At 43.7% G+C, this 10,000-nt stretch overlaps 1 protein-coding gene across 1 annotated transcript in view; it reads right to left on the bottom strand.

Moving 5' to 3' along the window:
• rerea (arginine-glutamic acid dipeptide (RE) repeats a) overlaps positions 1-10,000 on the bottom strand; it is a 387,734-nt gene that overhangs the window by 250,986 nt on the left and 126,748 nt on the right. The window contains 1 exon segment of the mRNA XM_045696470.1: positions 3,383-3,897. Within this exon segment, the coding sequence (XP_045552426.1) occupies positions 3,383-3,752 (370 nt within the window). The 5' untranslated portion in view covers positions 3,753-3,897.

Genomic DNA, 10,000 nt, shown 5'->3' with positions numbered 1-10,000 from the left:
TATCTTCTCTATTACAGTAAAATAATGTCTCAACCAGGGGAGGGGCTTGGTGCCCGGGGGAGGGGCTTGGTGCCCGGGGGAGGGGCTTGGTGTCCGTCACACAAGTCACAGCAGAAGAGACCAGAAAGACAATATGAGAACAACAAGCGACATAAAATGCTCATAAAAACTAAAAATATTGTTGGAATACAGGGATTTGGAATAACTCGCTAAAACATCAATTTGAATTAAAATAATGAATTTGAAATAACGGCCAGTTACAGGGGAGGGTATAGTACTGAAGGAACATCTTGACTGTAGAAATGTTCCGTGTTCATATTAAATAACTAAACATTGCAGCGACCACAGTGCAGCACAATGTTTAGCTACTTGACCTTTTTCTCCTCCCTTCAGTACAAACACATGACACTCTCCCCCCATCCGTCTGCTTTTCAACCAATTTATAAAAACAGCGGGTGAAGAAGAGGCCGTGTTTACAGTCGGGGAAAAGGTTATGGCTGTGTATCAAATTTCACCCTATTCCCTAAACATTACTTTAAACCAAGGCCCATATGGTTCTGTAGTAGTACACTATATAGGGAATAGGGTGCAATTTGAGATGCAACCTGTCTCTCCTTTTATTCTCCCTCTACACTAAGTAATAGATAAGAACCACTCATTCTCTACACTAAGTAATACAGATATTATATCACAGAACCACTCATTCTCTACACTAATACAGATATTATATCACAGAACCACTCATTCTCTACACTAATACAGATAATATACCTCAGAACCACTCATTCTCTACACTAATACAGATAATATACCTCAGAACCACTCATTCTCTACACTAATACAGATAATATACCACAGAACCACTCATTCTCTACACTAATACAGATAATATACCACAGAACCACTCATTCTCTACACTAATACAGATAATATACCACAGAACCACTCATTCTCTACACTAATACAGATAATATACCTCAGAACCACTCATTCTCTACACTAATACAGATAATATACCACAGAACCACTCAATCTTTGTAGGAAAAAAGACTAGCCTACACCAATTTCATCCACTAGGACAGAAAAGGCCTATTTCGATATGAAACGATTCTTCCAATAGGACAGAAACGAGCTACTTCAATATGAAACGATTCATATCATAACCAGGCCTGTATCGTTATCACATTATGTTATTAATTAACTTATGCATAATTCATGTTTAATTACTTAACATGAAAGACAATTGAGCCCAGATACTTCAAACTGAGCCTACCAGTAAATCCTTTTGGCCTATTGCTTAGTCTGCAGCGCTATTCTGGTTATAGTGAAAACCAAATTATTTTTTAAGACCAAAAACCAAATAGGCCTACAAGCTAATAGGACCAAAATAGAGTGCTGTAAACTGTTTATTCAACTGTGAAGTTTAGACTGAACAACTGGAGCAGGACTTCACAAAGCAAACTAAACTAAACATTGACCTGGAGAGGGCTAAACCAAAACCCTGGAGAGGGCTAAACCAAAACCCTGGAGAGGGCTAGACCAAAACCCTGGAGAGGGCTAGACCAAAACCCTGGAGAGGGCTAGACCAAAACCCTGGAGAGGGCTAGACCAAAACCCTGGAGAGGGCTAGACCAAAACCCTGGAGAGGGCTAGACCAAAACCCTGGAGAGGGCTAGACCAAAACCCTGGAGAGGGCTAGACCAAAACCCTGGAGAGGGCTAGACCAAAACCCTGGAGAGGGCTAAACCAAAACCCTGGAGAGGGCTAGACCAAAACCCTGGAGAGGGCTAGACCAAAACCCTGGAGAGGGCTAAACCAAAACCCTGGAGAGGGCTAAACCAAAACCCTGGAGAGGGCTAGACCAAAACCCTGGAGAGGACTAGACCAAAACCCTGGAGAGGGCTAGACCAAAACCCTGGAGAGGGCTAGACCAAAACCCTGGAGGGCTAGACCAAAACCCTGGAGAGGGCTAAACCAAAACCCTGGAGAGGGCTAAACCAAAACCCTGGAGAGGGCTAGACCAAAACCCTGGAGAGGGCTAAACCAAAACCCTGGAGAGGGCTAGACCAAAACCCTGGAGAGGGCTAGACCAAAACCCTGGAGAGGGCTAGACCAAAACCCTGGAGAGGGCTAGACCAAAACCCTGGAGAGGGCTAGACCAAAACCCTGGAGAGGGCTAGACCAAAACCCTGGAGAGGGCTAGACCAAAACCCTGGAGAGGGCTAGACCAAAACCCTGGAGAGGGCTAGACCAAAACCCTGGAGAGGGCTAGACCAAAACCCTGGAGAGGGCTAGACCAAAACCCTGGAGAGGGCTAGACCAAAACCCTGGAGAGGGCTAAACCAAAACCCTGGAGAGGGCTAAACCAAAACCCTGGAGAGGGCTAGACCAAAACCCTGGAGAGGGCTAGACCAAAACCCTGGAGAGGGCTAGACCAAAACCCTGGAGATACTAACAGAAGGTCATCAAGAGTCTGTCTTTTAAGAGGAAAAAACATCATTCAGGCCTATATTATAACGTCAGACTAAACCCCACTATAACCCCAGACTAAACCCCACACTATAATGTCAGACTAAACCCCACACTATAACCCCACACTATACCCCACACCATAACCCCACACCATAACCCCACACCATAACCCCAGACTAAACCCCCCACTATAACGTCAGACTAAACCCCACACTATAACCCCAGACTAAACCCCAGACTAAACCCCACACTATAACCCCACACCATAACCCCACACCATAACCCCAGACTAAACCCCCCACTATAACGTCAGACTAAACCCCACACTATAACCCCAGACTAAACCCCCCACTATAACGTCAGACTAAACCCCACACTATAACCCCAGACTAAACCCCCCACTATAACGTCAGACTAAACCCCACACTATAACCCCAGACTAAACCCCAGACTAAACCCCACACTATAACGTCAGACTAAACCCCACACTATAACCCCAGACTAAACCCCAGACTAAACCCCACACTATAACCCCAGACTAAACCCCAGACTAAACCCCCCACTATAACGTCAGACTAAACCCCACACTATAACCCCAGACTAAACCCCAGACTAAACCCCACACTATAACCCCAGACTAAACTGTGCTTCTTTTCTTTTCTGTGAAATGTGACCAGATTTCATTAATTTGACTCAAAGTTAACTAAAAAATAAAATGTGCCAAGGAATTAGGCTAGTTAAAACAATCAACTTTGAATTATCTGTTGACAAACAAAAAAGATATATATTTCTCTACAGGCCTAGGCTGTATCTCTTGGACTGAAGCGTCTTTCAGGAGAATCACATTGGAGAAAAGCAAACACTATATTATGATATTTGTTGCCTTAATAACTTAATGAATTGAACTTACCGCCAGGTCTGTAAACAACGTCGTCTTCAGTAATGAAGGAAGTGATCTCTCCGTTCTCCATCCGTTCATACCTCGACTTCTTCTTGATCATCTTCTTCTTCCCCTTCTTCCCTGACTCCTCCCCCATCCCCATGTTGACCCCACCTACTGCCCCGGCCCCTCCCCTGTTCTCGTTATCCTCGTCCTCGCTCTCCGCGTAGTTCTTAGCTCCTCCCTCCAGCGTGCAGCTACGGCGTGGTCGTGAGCTCTCGCTCTCCCTGGATGCTTTGTCCCTCTTGTCCCGGTCTCTGTCCCTCTCTCTGTCTCTCTCCCTGTCTCGGTCTCTGTCCCTGTCCTTCTCCCTGTCTGGCTTGTCTTTGTCCGCGGTCATGATTCGCCACGTGCCTTCCTCAGTCCTCTCACGGCTGGGCCTCCGTGAAAGGTAGACTGTCAGCCTGGGCTTCAGTCTTCTGAATTGACCAATCAAATCCAGGGAAAATTCAGCCACACCAACAACCCCAGTGTTTCAGAAAAAGCTGTGGATAGAAGAGAAAGAAACATTAATGACAGGATAATCATTCAAAACCCACAAGTTTACGTTTCTGGTCAGGAGCAGCAAAATAGTGAGTGGACATTCCCCAAATAATACCTCAAAATATAAAGTACCTCAATACCTATATAGTTATAATTTTAATAGTTCAATATCTCTGGGGATATAAATATAATGTACTGTAACTGTAGCCACACTTAGTGAGTGAAAGGTAATTGAGGGAGAAACTGTCCACCAGCCGACTACGCCACAAGGCACTTCATTCTGTCCCAAATAGCACCTTATAATCTATATAGTGCACTACTTTTGACGAGGGCCCACAGTGTCGAGGCCTCTGCCGATCAACCCGGCACAGCCAGAAGAGGTCTGGCCACCCACTCAGAGCCTGGTTCCTCTCTACCCAGCACAGCCAGAAGAGGTCTGGCCACCCACTCAGAGCCTGGTTCCTCTCTACCCAGCACAGCCAGAAGAGGTCTGGCCACCCACTCAGAGCCTGGTTCCTCTCTACCCAGCACAGCCAGAAGAGGTCTGGCCACCCACTCAGAGCCTGGTTCCTCTCTACCCAGCACAGCCAGAAGAGGTCTGGCCACCCACTCAGAGCCTGGTTCCTCTCTACCCAGCACAGCCAGAAGAGGTCTGGCCACCCACTCAGAGCCTGGTTCCTCTCTACCCAGCACAGCCAGAAGAGGTCTGGCCACCCACTCAGAGCCTGGTTCCTCTCTACCCAGCACAGCCAGAAGAGGTCTGGCCACCCACTCAGAGCCTGGTTCCTCTCTACCCAGCACAGCCAGAAGAGGTCTGGCCACCCACTCAGAGCCTGGTTCCTCTCTACCCAGCACAGCCAGAAGAGGTCTGGCCACCCACTCAGAGCCTGGTTCCTCTCTACCCAGCACAGCCAGAAGAGGTCTGGCCACCCACTCAGAGCCTGGTTCCTCTCTACCCAGCACAGCCAGAAGAGGACTGGCCACCCCCTCAGAGCCTGGTTCCTCTCTAGGTTTCTTCCTAGGTTCCTGCTATACTAGGGGAGTTTTTACTAGCCACCGTGCTTCTACACCTGCACTGCTTTCTGTTTGGGGTTTTAGGCTGGGTTTCTGTACAGTACTTTGAGACATCGGCTGATGTAAAAAGGGCTTGATAAATACCTTTGATTGATTGATTGATTGATTGATTGATTGATTGCTGAGCAGACCTGGGATTCAAATATTATTTGCAATCTTTTAAATACTTTGAGCTTTTGCTTTATACTGCCTGGAGTGCAAGGTGGGTTGGGGTTTACACATTTGGGACTGTTACATTTTTTCCATTACAACAGGCTAGCTCAATCACGCACAAATAAAATATTTACAAATGATTTCAGATACTATTTGAACTGAGTTCTGGTGTGGAGACTGGCTCAGGTTGGCTTCAGCCCTGCCTGCAGTCTATTTGGTTAGCTATGTATCCACACACACACACAATATGACTAAAGAGGTAGTTCTCATTGGCCACTAATTTGCTTTTTCACCACTAAAAACTAACTAGAAATATCTATAACAGCCCCCTGAGGGAACAGACCTGGCAATCAGTGAAGCAATGGTAGATACCATGGCCAGGGAGGGGAGGGAGGGAGGGAGCCGATTACACCCAGCCGTCGCCACGGCTTCTATTAATGACCTAATGATGAGTTATCACAACCGCTGAGCTGTGGAGACACACACACACACACACGTCTGCCAAAATCCATCTCTCACCCTTGTGGGTGTCCATATAGACAGGTCTGTCCTGAAGGTGTGAGTGACCTGAGCTATGATACTACAGCTCTAGACCTAATCCCAGCTCTGCTCTGGGAAACCCACTACAGGATAGCTGTTACAGACTAACCACAGAAACAGCATGTCGGCCAGGGGAATCAAACACACACGCGAGGGAATCCAATCCGGCCCGGATTCTGACAGCGAGGACATTTTCACTGCGGCCCTGCAGACCTCGTTGAAAGCTGCCCCCCGCCCCCGGGGCAAAATGAGTTTGTAACCCCTGATGTAGGCTATGCTAATCAGATCAGTGAAATGACACCCTTCATCTGCCACCAATAAGGATTTAAACATTAGCAAATATAAACGTTTAGGTTACACAGTGATACAAGAGTCCTTTTCTCCATGATCTCATAAAAATGACAAACAAAATTAAACCAAAGACTGAAAATAAATAAACGGAAACATTAACTGTAATAATGTAGCATGTTATATGATAAGGAACTGTAATAATGTAGCATGTTACATGATAAGGAACTGTAATAATGTAGCATGTTACATGATAATGAACTGTAATAATGTAGCATGTTACATGATAATGAACTGTAATAATGTAGCATGTTACATGATAATGAACTGTAATAATGTAGCATGTTACATGATAATGAACTGTAATAATGTAGCATGTTACATGATAATGAACTGTAATAATGTAGCATGTTACATGATAATGAACTGTAATAATGTAGCATATTACATGATAATGAACTGTAATAATGTAGCATGTTACATGATAATGAACTGTAATAATGTAGCATGTTATATGATAAGGAACTGTAATAATGTAGCATGTTATATGATAATGAACTGTAATAATGTAGCATGTTATATGATAATGAACTGTAATAATGTAGCATGTTATATGATAATGAACTGTAATAATGTAGCATGTTATATGATAATGAACTGTAATAATGTAGCATGTTATATGATAAGGAACTGTAATAATGTAGCATGTTATATGATAATGAACTGTAATAATGTAGCATGTTATATGATAATGAACTGTAATAATGTAGCATGTTATATGATAATGAACTGTAATAATGTAGCATGTTATATGATAATGAACTGTAATAATGTAGCATGTTATATGATAATGAACTGTAATAATGTAGCATGTTATATGATAATGAACTGTAATAATGTAGCATGTTATATGATAATGAACTGTAATAATGTAGCATGTTATATGATAATGAACTGTAGGGGTGTAAAGTTACAGGTATTTCGATACGGGAACCTCGGTTCAGTCCACACTGAACTCGAATGAATACATATTTAGAAAAATAAAAAACAAACATTAGGCTATAGGCTGGGTTCTAACGCTGGGTTCTAACGCTGGGTTCTTACGCTGGGTTCTAACGCTGGGTTCTAACGCTGGGTTCTAACGCTGGGTTCTTACGCTGGGTTCTTACGCTGGGTTCTAACGCTGGGTTCTAACGCTGGGTTCTTACGCTGGGTTCTTACGCTGGGTTGTAGAGCCTGTGCGCACGTTATAATCAAAATTCTATTTCAAACTATCCTTTTGTGAGTTGCATCAACGCGGCACGACAGTCATAGAGCCTCCCTGTGTGGCAAAGCAAATTAGGAGACTATCTAATCAAAAGGAAGATGGAAATCAAATGGAATTAAAAGTTAAATGAGAAGGATATGCTACAACGACCAAGAGCCAACAGGTAGGCTGCTACTTCTGAATCTGAATGGAGTTGTTGTTATGTGTAACTGTAGGACAGGGAGGAAGCGTATGTAGCCTCAATTAGCCTAGCTAGCTAGCTCAGGGCATGACAAACGTTTTTAGCAATTTGTGCTTTGGACAAGTTGGACAGATATTTTACTTGTCCAAAAGCTACCAACAACAATACCATTTTTACATCATTGTGTTACGCGAGGAACCGCAAAATAAAATGCATTACCATCTGGTTCACCATAGAGAATCACACAAAAATATAAGCTGAACTGCCTATTGGCTTCTTTACATATTCAAGCCAGTCTCAAAACGCAACACCGCCCCTTTAAGGCTCTCCTGGAGGATGATTGGCCACCTTTGGTAGCCTATAATATATTGCAACATTACAATTATAACCAAATATGTATATTTTATTTATTTCACCTTTATTTAACTAGGTAGGCTAGTTGAGAACAAGTTCTCATTTACAATTGCGACCTGGCCAAGATAAAGCAAAGCAGTTCGACAACATACAACAACACAGAGTTACACATGGAGTAAAACAAACATAATAATACAGTAGAAATATGTCTATATACAATGTGAGCAAATGAGGTGAGATAAGGGAGGTAAAGGCAAAAAAAGGCCATGGTGGCAAAGTAAATACAATATAGCAATTAAACACTGGAATGGTAGATTTGTAGTGGAAGAAAGTGCAAAGTAGAAATATAAATAATGGGGTGCAAAGGAGCAAAATAAATAAATAAATAAATAAATACAGTAGGGGAAGAGGTAGTTGTATTGGCTAAATTATAGATGGGCTATGTACAGGTGCAGTGATCTGTGAGCTGCTCTGACAGCTGGTGCTTAAAGCTAGTGAGGGAGATATGAGTCTCCAGTTTCAGAGATTTTTGCAGTTCGTTCCAGTCATTGGCAGCAGAGAACTGGAAGGAAAGACGACCAAAGGAGGAATTGGCTTTGGGGGTGACCAGTGAGATATACCTGCTGGAGCGCGTGCTACGAGTGGGTGCTGCTATGGTGACCAGTGAGATATACCTGCTGGAGCGCGTGCTACGAGTGGGTGCTGCTATGGTGACCAGTGAGCTGAGATAAAGCGGGGCTTTACCTAGCAGGGTCTTGTAGATGACCTGTAGCCAGTGGGTTTGGCGATGAGTATGAAGCGAGGGCCAGCCAACGAGAGCGTACAGGTCGCAGTGGTGGGTAGTATATGGGGCTTTGGTGACAAAACGGATGGCACTGTGATAGACTGCATCCAGTTTATTGAGTAGGTTATTGGAGGCTATTTTGTAAATGACATCGCCGAAGTCGAGGATTGGTAGGATGGTCAGTTTTACGAGGGTATGTTTGGCAGCATGAGTGAAAGATACTTTGTTTTGCGAAATAGGAAGCCAATTCTAGATTTAACTTTGGATTGGAGATGTTTGATGTGAGTCTGTTCTTATATGTTCTTATAAAATAACTACCTCCAGGGCTCGAAATTAAGGATGTCCCATCTACGGTTCCAAACAGACTTTGGGACAGTTCTGGGACGGGACAATTCTGGGACAGTTCTGGGACAATTCTGGGACAGTTCTGGGACAGTTCTGGGACGGGACAATTTTGGGACGGGACAGTTCTGGGACAGTTCTGGGACGGGACAGTTCTGGGACAGTTCTGGGACGGGACAGTTCTGGGACAGTTCTGGGACAGTTCTGGGACGGGACAGTTCTGGGACAGTTCTGGGACGGGACAGTTCTGGGACAGTTCTGGGACAGTTCTGGGACGACAGATCTAAAATTCATACAACCACTGCACAGATTTTCTTTTCTTTTTTAAACAATGAAGCTGATGCAACAGATCAGACCGTTTAGTTTCAAATTATAACGTTCCACATTATAAACTCAACAACACACACGGCTGTTGGCTACACGTAAATGTCCCAAAAATACAATTAGCAGGAAAACACCTTTCTTGTGCGAGTGGTTTCATGTGACGGAGATGAAAATATTAGTTTGAAATGAAGAGGGGAGATCTAAATATGCATCAACTAGCATGGGTTACTATGACGACTAGGATTATCATCAACTAGCATGGGTTACAATGACGACTAGGATTATCATCAACTAGCATGGGTTACAATGACGACTAGGATTATCATCAACTAGCATGGGTTACTATGACGACTAGGATTATCATCAACTAGCATGGGTTACAATGACGACTAGGATTATCATCAACTAGCATGGGTTACAATGACGACTAGGATTATCATCAACTAGCATGGGTTACAATGACGACTAGGATTATCATCAACTAGCATGGGTTACAATGACGACTAGGATTATCATCAACTAGCATGGGTTACAATGACGACTAGGATTATCATCAACTAGCATGGGTTACAATGACGACTAGGATTATCATCAACTAGCATGGGTTACAATGACGACTAGGATTATCATCAACTAGCATGGGTTACAATGACGACTAGGATTATCATCAACTAGCATGGGTTACAATGACGACTAGGATTATCATCAACTAGCATGGGTTACAATGACGACTAGGATTATCATCAACTAGCATGGGTTACAATGACGACTAGGATTATCATCAACTAGCATGGGTTA

Source organism: Salmo salar, chromosome ssa15, assembly GCF_905237065.1.
Source record: "Salmo salar chromosome ssa15, Ssal_v3.1, whole genome shotgun sequence".
Classification (NCBI taxonomy): domain Eukaryota; kingdom Metazoa; phylum Chordata; class Actinopteri; order Salmoniformes; family Salmonidae; genus Salmo; species Salmo salar.
The sequence above is the reverse complement of the archived record's forward strand: the minus strand, read 5'-3'. Positions and strand labels throughout refer to the sequence as shown.